General features: G+C 35.3%; 1 protein-coding gene across 13 annotated transcripts in view; it reads left to right on the forward strand.

The window, feature by feature from the left end:
- Positions 1 to 12,351, forward strand: part of GPHN (gephyrin) — a 276,493-nt gene that overhangs the window by 113,042 nt on the left and 151,100 nt on the right. For all 13 annotated transcript variants that reach the window (XM_063289771.1, XM_063289780.1, XM_063289767.1 and 10 more), the window contains one exon: positions 503 to 595. In XM_063289771.1, coding sequence (XP_063145841.1) covers positions 503 to 595 — 93 coding nt within the window. The remainder of the gene's footprint in view (positions 1 to 502; positions 596 to 12,351) is intronic.

The raw sequence follows: 12,351 nt of genomic DNA on the forward strand, positions 1-12,351 counted from the left end.
ATTGGGTCCGCTTAGCATATGCATCCAAGGCCAGAATCGACCAACATGGTAAGCGCCAAACAGCTCACCCACAGGAGGGCCCAACATGTTGTTTGAACATAACCAAGGTGCAAAATTGGCATCTGTGTCTCTTGATGGCCATGTAGATTGAAAGGCAGGTGGGCAGGGAACCCAGTAACTGTAGAGTTTTGACATCTGGGAAAGGCAAGATGGAAGAATCCAATGCTGTACTGTATATGGCACACTGCCAACATGGTGCAGCCAGAGACAGGGTCATTTTTGAGCCAGGAAGAAAGTACAGCACCACGCATACCACTTTAGTAGCTGCTGGTAAAAGTGACATGCTCGCTCAGGTTTTTTTGCAACTCTCGGTATCATTCTTAACAGGGTGTCACACAAACTAATTTACAATTTTAAGGAGTCATGGCACCACAGTGTTTGAGAACCTCTGCAAACCCCTGTGAACAAAGAACACCTGCTAATTTTGTTTTGCATTTTTCAGGAGACACTGATAGACTGGTGTGATGAAAAGGAACTCAACTTGATTTTAACAACCGGAGGAACAGGATTTGCACCAAGGGATGTCACACCAGAGGTGAGATAGTTTATTTCCTGTTTTATACCATCAATATTTCTCAAACACTAATATTGTTGTTTTATATATGGTGCTTCAGAAGTTGCATATTTGATATGATATGAATGTTCTGTTTTTTAAAGAAATAAAAATGCCTTTATTAAACAACGAAGAAACACACAATTGATTTTTCTTGACTGCCATTAAGAGGCTTGTATTTTGCCTGTAGGCTACTTTGCAGTGTTCCTGTTTATCTTTTGTAACATATATCCATAATTCAGACATGGCAATTTTTCTTTGGTAGTGGCTTTCAGAGTAGAAAGTAGGTATCCTTATGGCAAGTTCCTTACTGCCCAGTTTATGGTCTTAATTTAGTCAGTACTGTTCACTCTATTTTTGCAATCTCTGCTCTCATACCAGAATATTCTCTTTTAGAAATATTTATGGTATGAAACTATGGTGATCATCTCCTCTTTTAATTTGAGATATATGGCATAGTCAATAAACCGTTATTTCCGTATATCACCATTATAGATGCTTAATAATGTATTTTATGGCAAAATTGCATACCTTTAGCATATTATCCCATGCTGTTTAATTGTTTCTGTAAAATTAAATTATATATTGCAATGGCATTTATATGGGTAAGGAAATAACTTACAATCAGGTATGCTGATGGTGTCCTGCTGAGTTGGGGTAGATGGAATACCCGTTTGATGGTGATCTCACCGTTCACATTTCTGTCCATTATAGTGTGGAATTGTACAATGGAAAATAGAGCAGAGGGAATTTCTATACTCTTTCTTTCATCAGGAAACTGGAACTTTAATTTAGATTTCATCCACAGGCCAGCTGTTAGAAATAGTGAATCATATATGGGCATAACTCACATTAATTTCATTCTCTGCACTCTGTGTTGAGAACAAATATATTTTGGCATTTAATCATTATAATTTGGATAGTCTAAACAAAAAAAATATTTACTTGTGGCAGATAGCTGTATTTTTATTCAGTCCACTAACTAACTCCACCTAGTCAGCCTTCTGGGAAAACGCAAACTCAGTTGATCTGTTTTGCAGAGCTCTATTTCTAAGAAACATAAATGGAAAGAAGGACTTAAAGTCTCTTCATTATAGAACTCCCTATCAAGGTCAGACAGCATGGAACACACTTTCCAAACAGTGCCAATCTTTGTATGAGCTAATCTGATCTTTTCTGAGAGTAGATTTCTAAGGATAACAGTGTTCTTCAAAGATAGATATTTGCATTTTTCCTCTCACTGTAGTATAATGTATAGATATTTCTCATTTTACCGCTATGTTAATATTTTTGCATCAAATCTGGCAGCATAATTGATTGTTATCCACATTCTAGTAAACTAGTAAAGTGAAATTAAACAACAACAACAAAGAATTCTGTAAAACAGAAAAAGAGAATTTTGCTGTGGAATTCACCACTCACTTTTTCAGTTTACTAATACTTGAACTGAACTTTTAAAGTGAAGCTATATTTACTGTATGAGTATGTTCTTAATTTCCAAAATTAGTTTTCATTAGATTTAGAATTATGAATTGGTCAATACATATTTGGGCTAGATGTAGATTTTAATTGGTATTGAAAACAGTGGGATGCTAAGGATACATTATATTTGTTAATGTTCCCTCCCTTTCTCATTACATAGAAGTGGTAATTACTAAGGCATTTTTCTGTGCTCTGAAGTTATAGATTCCTAACCTGATACAGAATGGGAATATTTGTAGTGATTTTTAAACTTATCATAGAACATAAGCAACTAACTTACCTTGCCTTGCTCAGATAGCACTTGTTGAGAGTGGCAGTATAGTGAATTCAGGGATGGACAGGTCCATCCTCAAATCACAATCATCTTTGTGATAGTTTGCTCCACTGATATAATGTTAGATTTATGCAAAATTGCAGAAGTGAAGAGAATGATGCTGTTGCTACTACCACGCCTCTTATAATACTCTTATAATAAAAATTGGTTAGGCTTAAAGATACCACAAAACTGTATTTATTATTTAAAGGTAGTTAATTATTATTTAAGTAGTGTCATTTAAATTATTATTTGAATAGTGTCATTTAAATAGTGTTCATCCCATTCTACAGAGTATAGAAGAAGAATGATTTTGTTAGCATTGTGCTGGTTAAATCCAAAAGTACCATGGCAAAACAGTTAAATTGAATTCTTGATTGAGTTGCTGTTTTGTTGGGTTTGGAGATTTTATTTGTTGATTTGATATTAATTGTAAACTGCTTAGAGTCTCTGGAATGCAGCAGCATACAAATATTTGTATAAATAAATAAATTTTACATATCCCAAAGTAAAATACAGTATTTACAATGCTGAAAATAATGTCAAAAATAAAGGTGAAATAGGAGAGAAACTGGAGAACATCCAGAGTTTTTTGTTGAGATTTTTCCAAAACAATATTCTTTTCACAAAAAAAAAATGAATCAAAGGATTTCTGGTGAAAGATGGATTTATAGTAGCATATTGCATGAATGAATAAAAGGGTATGTGGCATGTTAGGAAATGTTTTAAAACACCCAGTACTGTAAAGATGAAGTTGGTGAAAGGCTGCTGAACTGGCATCTTCTAGGTAAATATGCTGTTATTTTTCCTTAAAGAGAATTTTAATTGGTTAGTCAAATCGTTGATTTCATCTTTATCCTTTAAAATTTTCCTTTTTTCTTTTTTGTTTCTATTAATAAATGTATTATTTAAACATTTTTTAAAAGTATGTGTATCAAATAGCAACAAACATTTGTGGGTTATTTTCTGTGTTCTATTAGAAAATCAGAGAGTAAAAGGTTAAGATGTATATTCAGTTTGATGCAAAATCAGATAATCACATTTATTCTTTGATATTTTTTTTTAAAATGCTTAAATTATTATTCCCAATAACCCACAGGTTGAACTAGCCTGTTCAAGTATTACATCCAAAAGCTGTTCTTTCCTCTTTAGGGAGCTTCCTTAACCTTGTTTGCAGCCACACCAGTGATATATCTAGTAAAGTTACAATCAGTACTGGTTACCTCATGCTCATGGTTTTCCAAAGGCTTTACTTCAAGGCTCAGTTGCAACATTTTCCAAACCACTTCCATTTTTAGCCATTGCATTAATCTCAGCAACCCAGCTCTGCCTTCTCCTGTACTTCTTCCAACTTTGGAAGAGCTATCATAATTCTATCAGCAGTTGAAATAGCATTTCTGAACACTGTAATAGTATTTGGACATAGTACAAAGAAGAGATGTTTTTCTTCATTTTTCATCTAGAAGCCTAAACATGTGCAAGAGAATCAAAGAAATTCAGTTTCAGATGTGAGGACTTACCCCTGTTCTAAAATGGTTTCCAGAGCCAAAGTGCTGGGTTTGTACAGAGAAATCTTAGACCCCTCTTTGGTGTCCCCTCTAAAATGACATGACACAAGTGATTCAGTCTTGTTTGCCAAGATGTCAACCTGGTAGACTGAAGTTTTTATCATAATTTTAAGGCATCCAAAATCACATCCTTGCTGGATCTGTGCACTTGAACTCTACAATATAATAACTATATTGTTACTTATTTCTTTCCCTACTGACTCTGAACCATGACAAGTTTTGTCACCTCTCTACCACCTCGCAACTCCTTGTGAATATCTTCTACCTTATGATTCAGACCCAGATAATTATTACTCTGACTCTTCCACCAAGTTTTCAGACCAACCTTCCCTTATCACCCAATCAGACAGTGGAAGACTAGTCAGCATCCTCCCTATCTGAGGATACTAAATCCTACCCAGAATAATCACTACGATTTGCAGAGGTGTTAGATCTTGAAGTTCATTGGGGAAAATAATCAGTACACAAATCAATACGCCATCATATCGACTCCAGCTCTTAAGAACCAGTAGCCATGCCAAAATCACCAGCTCACTTCCAATTGTAAATGACATCCAGTAGCACCAGACTTCTGTATCTTCAAACCTCCAGGTTTTTTGTTCGTTTGTTTTGTTTTTGTTTTTGTTGTTTTGCTTTTGGAGCCTAAATTACTATGGCTGGGTTACCATTCTTTTTTAGTGTTCTGCTTTTTGATGTTTGACTTTTGAGTTTGCTACTACTTTCCTATCCAATTTTAATTACCACAAATATATATCTGACAAATCCATCCCCTTAATAAGAAATCCTTCTCATCAATATTTATTTATTTATTTATTTATTCCATTTATACAGCTGCCCATCTCATATATATGATGAGTTTAACTTTCTTGCATTACCCCCAAACCCCTGGGCAACCTACAATTTTATGTTACCTATTTTAGAAAGAATCTTTTTTCTCTTCTATGGACAACTTACACCATTCCATGATAAAGATGACATATGTAAACATATGTAAACAATATTCAATGAACTGAGTCATACTTACTTTTTAAAAATAAATGGAAACAGAAAAAGCCCACATTTAGAAATATGAAATAATAAAACATTTTTAAACTTCAAAAGAAAGCATGAAGAAAGTAACTACAAGTACATAAATTTCCACAAGGGATATGTCTGTTAACCATATAGATACTTTCCTCCAAGCCAAGAAATCTATCTACAATTAAAAAATTAATGTATTTAATCATAGAAACTTTCTTTTTCTGATCATCCACAGCATGTGTGATCAGAAATTTTTTTTTCATTGCAAATCTAGGGATAATCTACAGCAGAATCTATAGCCGTTCTTGCAGTATTGGGCACCTCTTGGTTCGCCCATGCTACACCATTACTGCATGAGCTGCACTGGCTCCCAGTTTCTTTCTGGGTGACGGAGCTGGTTATTACCTATAAAGCCTTATATGGCACAGGGCCAGGTTATCTGTGGGACCGTATGTGCCCATCCCACTAGATTGGATAGATTGGGCATGTAACAGGTCCCTTCCCTCGAATGTTGCCATTTAGTGGGACCTAAGAAGCATGCCTTTTTTTGTAGCAGCCCCTGCCCTATGGAACACTTTCCGTCTTGTATTCCAGCAGGCCCTCACCCTCTTAGCTTTCCAAAAAGCTGTTAACAGCTGGCTTTCCCCCAGGCACTGAGATAACAAGGTTGTAGCCTGGGGACTGTGTAGTTGGATAGATGTTGTTGATTGGGCACCAAGTTTTTCTTGTTTGTTTGTTGGATTGTTTCATTGTTGCATTTTTATTATTGCTGTTAGCCACCCAGAGTTGTGCCTCACAAGATGGGAGGCCGTATAAAACTTTTAACTAAATAAATAAATAAAATACTGCCAGGTAAAGATAAAAGATCTCTTTCCATCTTCATGTAAGATGTTCCACACTGAATTGTTTAACTTCATTAACTTGGGATGCAGGTCAGGAAAAATTATTATCTGTATTGCAGTATATTCCAAAAAAAGTTGTTTGGTGAATGCTACAGAATACTACCTTGGATGTTAAGTAGAGGAAATTAACTACAAATAGGGTGGGATTTAAAAAGTATGCATATCCAATTACTAGATTATATTCAGATTGCAATGAAAAAAGCTCATGTAATTTTTTTTCATAAAGAGCACTAGGGGCACCTCTTGTTCTACATTAAAAGAGATATTCTTAAATTATTTCTAGTAGTGATCCTTGCATTTGAGCTATTTCTTCATAGAGACCCATTGTTTCTTTTGTGCATTTTTATCAGTGTTTTCAAGTTGATCAGTTCTTGTCTCATGAGACTCTATAATTACCTTCTTTAGCTCTTTCATGTCTTTATGAAAGATACCTGTTTTCTCCATTATTGTTTCAAATTTGAAGAAGTATCAACTTCTTTAAGGCTTTTAGGTATAAGCTTTTCTATAGATGACATTTTCCATTTGATGGACGATGGGTTGTTTTATTTTTTCTGATAATAAGCTTTTGGAGACATTTTTCTTCTGACAAAAATCAAGCTCTAAACCAAATAAAAGGTTTCCATGTATTAATTAATTGAAGAATTAAGTAAGCAGCCCAAGCTAAGAGATTTTCTCCAAAGCTAATAAGGAGAGTCCAAGAACTGTAACAAGTATTCATCTTATCTATAAATCTTCAGCTAACCGCATGGATAACGCTCTCAATTCCTTTTCACAGGAGTTCATAGACTTTCTGGTTGCAGCCTAATATTGCAATTTGTCATTCATTTACAGCCAAATGGACCCATTATTCCATTTTTTTTAATGAATTGATTATGAAGTTAAGAGTTTTTGGCAACAAATGTTATAATATTTTATCTCCTTATGTTCTAGAGATTCAGCTAGTTCCATTAAGATATTTCATAATTACTTATTCAGATTTTCTTACAACTTCATACAAAATATTTTCTCAAGAGTCTCCGTCACCTGTATCTTCCTATCAAGTTATTCTTTTCTTTTTGACCAATAAGCTTTCACCAGCTACAGTTGGTGAGCCAGTTATAACCTGGATCAGGATGTTCTGGTGATGGTAATTCATGCAATACATGAGGCTGCCTTTAAAAGTAACTTGGAAACTTTCATTTGTGCCAAATGTAGTGGCCTACTTATTTGCAGGTGGAGTCATTTCAGCAGGACAACACATGTATTGTACTGTTTACTGATATATTTCCAAGTACAATGCAAAGTGCTAGTTTTAACCTGTAAAGCTCCTTCTGGCTTCAATACTTCTTATCTATGGAAGAATCTTATCTATGGGACAACTCATCCAATGTGCTCAGTGTAAGAAGGGATGCTTCTGATCTTCCAGTTGGGAAAGGGGATAGGGGAGCCTGGAAGCATATCTTTTCAGTGGCAACCCTGGCCTTAAGGAAGATCTTGTCCTTTGAAGTCAAGGTGATTCCCACATTAGTTAGTTAGGCTAGTGTAGCAGAATAGCTGAGCCCAGCCTGAAGGTCTCAGGCCTCTCCAGAAGCCCTCTTGGTCTTCATACCCTGGCCCCACCTTCTGCTTTGGAGTAATAGCTTGATAGATCTTACAAATGGTGCCCCACTTAGCATACTCCCCCTAACCCTGGTATGTGAGATAGATTAGAATCTATCTAAGGTAAACATGCCAAAAGCATATAATGTCAATAGTTCAACCTCCTCAACATGTAGTGTAGAAGTATGGTATCTACATATTGAGTCCTTCCCCCATTCCTTGAAGAGAAACCAGTCTCACCAGAGATAAACAAAAGCAAATTTTATTTTTAAAAAGAAAAGAAACTATAACATCCTTTTTCATTTAAAATATTCAAAAGGAAACATTCAGTAACAAAGGAGAATGATTATGGATTTCTTCAGATTATGGGGAAACAGCAGCTTGATGATAAAAAAATACAAAACAAAATGAGATGCTCCTGGGAGACCACAAGATAATGCTGGTCTGCTACAAATGAGCACTCAGCCAGAATTTATAGAAAATACGGTAAAAGCTTCAAATTAATTAATATAGATCAGGAAAAGAAAGTGAAGCTATTTCCTCATGCATAACCTGAGGATATGCATAAAAGGCTGAAATATGCTGTTACTGAGCTTGCATAGAGGCTTTTTAAAAAAAAACACAGGATATTTACAGAGTGCGCACGCACGCACACACACACACACACACACAGACACAAAAACACACAGAAATTAATCTTAGTGCAGATTCCTGTTAAGACTTGTTTCCTATTTCTTCAGAACCAGGCTTCCCTTGAAATAGATGTTCCCTCTTCTCTATTATCTGGACATCCCCAACATTCCCAGCAAGTCCAAACTTATCAGAGGCTGTATCTTTCCTCAGCTATGGCTTACAGCTTTTTCTTCCACTTTCTCCTCTTTTTTGCCTTTGTCTTTTAAAATGATTCAAATTTTCTATCCCAGGGTTTAGGTATATCTTTGTGTCTATGTGACAAAAAGCCAATGTCCACTCCTCATGGAAATGTGGATTCTGAGTCCATCTACACAATGAATACTTATTGGGAATATCTGAATTCTGCTGGTTGGCAAGGGAGCTACATTCCAACAGCTTTCTCTCTTGACCTTCTGCAAAACTCTTCATCTTGCTGGCAAATATGAATCTGAGCCATAGAAAAGAAGTGATGGGCACTGGGTAATTCCCTGTACTCCATAACTTAGTTAATATTCTATTTTCTATACAGTAAAATCTCAATTTAATGGACTTTGACAAATGGGATTTTTGTTTGAATTTTAGCCTATGTAACAAAGATCTCTGTTAAATACAGGTTTTACTGCAAATGACACCATTTACATGCAGATGATTTAAATTTGAATTTAGCGGACATCCTCTCCTTCCAATTGGTCAATTAAGTCAAGCTTAACTCTATAAGATTTCTTTCATTAACCAATGTAGTTTACAGTATAGTGCTATTTTCCATTAAAATGAATTAAATATGCTTCATGTAGATGTTTAAGATTTAGTCATTTATTTCTGAAAGACTGACTTATTAGTAAACTGTCTTTTATATGATACCTGGATTATTCTTCCTTCAGAATAATTTTCTGTCTATGCCATTTCAAAAGCATATAGATCACACTTAATTTCCTAATGCTAGGTTTTACTATTTTATCGAGACAGTCCAACAAATTCTTCCTACTGCTACTTATAACTTTGCAAATAGATCAGAGTCTTTACTGTACAATATTTATCATTTATCAATATTTATCATATATATTCATCATTACTATACCATTGTTTGTTTCTTTATTATAATTGTTTCAGCTGACTACTTTACATTCTTTATGTATTATGTGCTATCATTCTATTGTTATTTCCTCTGTTAGACTCATTTTTTCCAGAATAGGCTGACAGTAGTAGTATAGCTTCAAGGTTCATCCTTGTAGCCTAGGAGAAAAAATTCTTTATCTGCTTATCGTAAAAAATTCTCTTTAAGATGATGAAAGTGAGTGTGACTCTCAGGAAAATATAGGTATGTGGTTAATGGTTCTTATATCCAAGGATGGAGTGTACAGCTAATTCTAAACTTACTTAAAGGGCTGGACTATATTTTAAGGTGTTTAAGGTAGATGTTTTAAGGGATGCTTCAATACTTGCTTATATCAGTTTGCTCAGGTTTAAAATTGTTTTGGGGAGTTTTTTGTCAATGTATTATTGATGAATTATGTAAGAACAGGGGAAAATTTCTTATCGTGGTATGCAATTTATGAAAAGAAGTTACCATAGAGTACCAACATTATTCCTGACAATTAGGACTCACATTGCTTATATATTTGGTAAAAAGTCAATCTGTATGTTTATCTAGGCTTTTTAAAAGGCCTGGGTTGACTGTTGTCATGAGTTCTCTGCATTTCCTGCATTTGAAGTTCAAGTTATTATTATACTATGTTTATTGTATGCTATATTGGATTTAATATTATGCTATAGTAAAATGAAGGATAGTATAAAATATTATGAATGGATGCATGCATGCATATTCACACAGAATTAATATCTGTACACCTAGTAAATTCTGAAATAATACAGTCATTTACCATGATGGTGTGGTGTAGACGTTTTTATGTGAATAGAAGGGGAGGGGGGAGGCCTTAAAATATTATGGTAGCTATTTCAGTACCATAAAATGAGTGCTGAGGTTATTGGGAAATAGAAAAATGTAACAATCTTAACTATTGATGCACCAGTGCTGAAATAGATAGAAATGTCTTTCAGCTTGTGTCTACTAATTGACTCAGCAACTTATCTGAGATCAGCAGTATTTACCTAAAAGCAAAATAACCCCACATTTGAGAAAATTCTGTATGCTTACTGGACTGTCACTTTATTGCTTGGTAAAACCATTGCTGCAGGAACTGCACTGACTGTGCACTTATATGTTACTGAATACATCTCATGGTATTGGTTGTCATCTACAGTGTCATATGTAGTTCAGGGCCTCAGTGTCTTTGAAACTGCTTAGCCTATGTATATTCTGCCTTCCCAGTCTGAGGACTCACGGAATGCCTGTGAATGTCCTCACCTATCAAGTGCTGGCATAGAAAGAGGCCCAAAAGGGGCATCCTCTCTGGGGGCTCCCCTCTTCTAAAGCAACTTGGCTCCCAAGGCAAGAGTAGTTCCTAAAAGCTCCTAAAAACTTGGCTTCACCAAAAGTCTTTGGGACTTCAGTGCTGTAAAACTGATGCCAGGGCATGTTAAATTAATTATATATTTTTTTACCATAATTATATATTTTATTCTATATTATTGCATTTTATTGTTGTTATTGCTTTGGCTGAGGCTGTTGCTTTTGTGTACCCTTTCAGCCTAGACTAAAGCAGTTTATAAATTCATAAATAAAATTTCCCCCACAAATAGGCAATAAATAAATATGCAAGCAAGCAAGCAGGCAGGCAGATAGACAGACAGATGAACACAAACATCCTATGCAATCCCCATTTTCTGCCACTGGGTCAGCCTGAGATTGCCAACAGGTGAAACACACTCTGGAAATTCTTTTTTTTAATCAAAACTTTATTAAAGTTTCAGAATACAGTTAAAATACAAAGTACAGAAAAGCTTAAATAAAGAACTTTAAATAAAAAGCTTTAAATAAAGAAAAACTAAAAAATGCAAGAATAGCAAGGAAAAATGAGAAAGTGACTTCTGACCTTCTCCAACACAGATATAAATGCATATTATAATAACTTGAGCTCTTATGCTTAATTAAACCTTAACTAACATTATTTCTACAAAAAAATAACAATTTAATTGTCAAAACCCAAACTCAGAACTTCATTTTTTTCAGTTACAAACAAACAGTCCAAAAGCGGTTTCCAAGTAGAAACAAATCCAGTCACAGTATTTTCTCTTATCAGTGCTGTCAGTTTTGCCATCTGCACCAACTCCATCAATTTCACCATCCATTATTCCATTGTGGGAATTTGTACATCTTTACATCTTTGCCCGTACAAAAGTCTTGCTGCTATCATATACAAGAACAAAGTCCCAAATTTTATTTCAAGTTGTTGATCCATCAAGCCCAAAAGAAAAAGTTGTGGTTTCAATTGTATATTCACTTTAAGGATCTTTTGAATAATAATGTACATTTGCTCCCAAAATTTCTTGGCCTTCTGGCAAGTCCACCAAAATTGTGAAAAGTTCCTTCACCTTGGGAGCATTTCCAATGGACATTTGATGCCCCTTTATACCTCTTTGACAACTTACCAGGTATTAAATACAAACAATACATCATTTTATAAAAATTCTCTTTCAAATTATAATTCGATTTCTGGAAATCCCAGCCCCACTCCCATAAACAGAATAGCGGGAGGTGGAGCTAAATTCAGCTATATACTGCAGGGATGTGTCCCCAGCAGAAGCAACAGCTGATACAAAATGGGATGAATTGTCATTGATGCAGGCAATTGCAAATGAAAGGCCACTTGGGTTTATATACTGAACCACTGGGAAGGAGCCATTAAATTTCGAGTTCAGCTTCTTGGAGGGTCAGGCAGAAGACAAAAACTTCATAGAAAGTCACACCAAATCCCTCTCAGTAGTCTTGGGCCTCTCTTGTCTGTGTGCATCTGCAGCTCACTTGTATGCAGCCATTACCAAATCTAGCTGTTCTTCTTTAAGAGGTGCTGTGCGGCTTGGCTCTCCTGCAGGAAGTCTGGGGTATGAGGAAGTGCAGATGCAGGAGTTCTGGAGGGTAACACATGGGGTAGAAACCATAAGTCACATGAAAAGGAGACATGCAGACCAGGCAAACCAGCTTGGTCCAATTTTCTTGTTGATAAGAAACATAACACTGTAAACACTGTTCTTGGACCTGGTTCAGTCATTCAGCCTGATTGTTCATTGTTGGATGTTGAGTAG

This window comes from Candoia aspera, chromosome 1, assembly GCF_035149785.1.
Source record: "Candoia aspera isolate rCanAsp1 chromosome 1, rCanAsp1.hap2, whole genome shotgun sequence".
NCBI lineage: Eukaryota > Metazoa > Chordata > Lepidosauria > Squamata > Boidae > Candoia > Candoia aspera.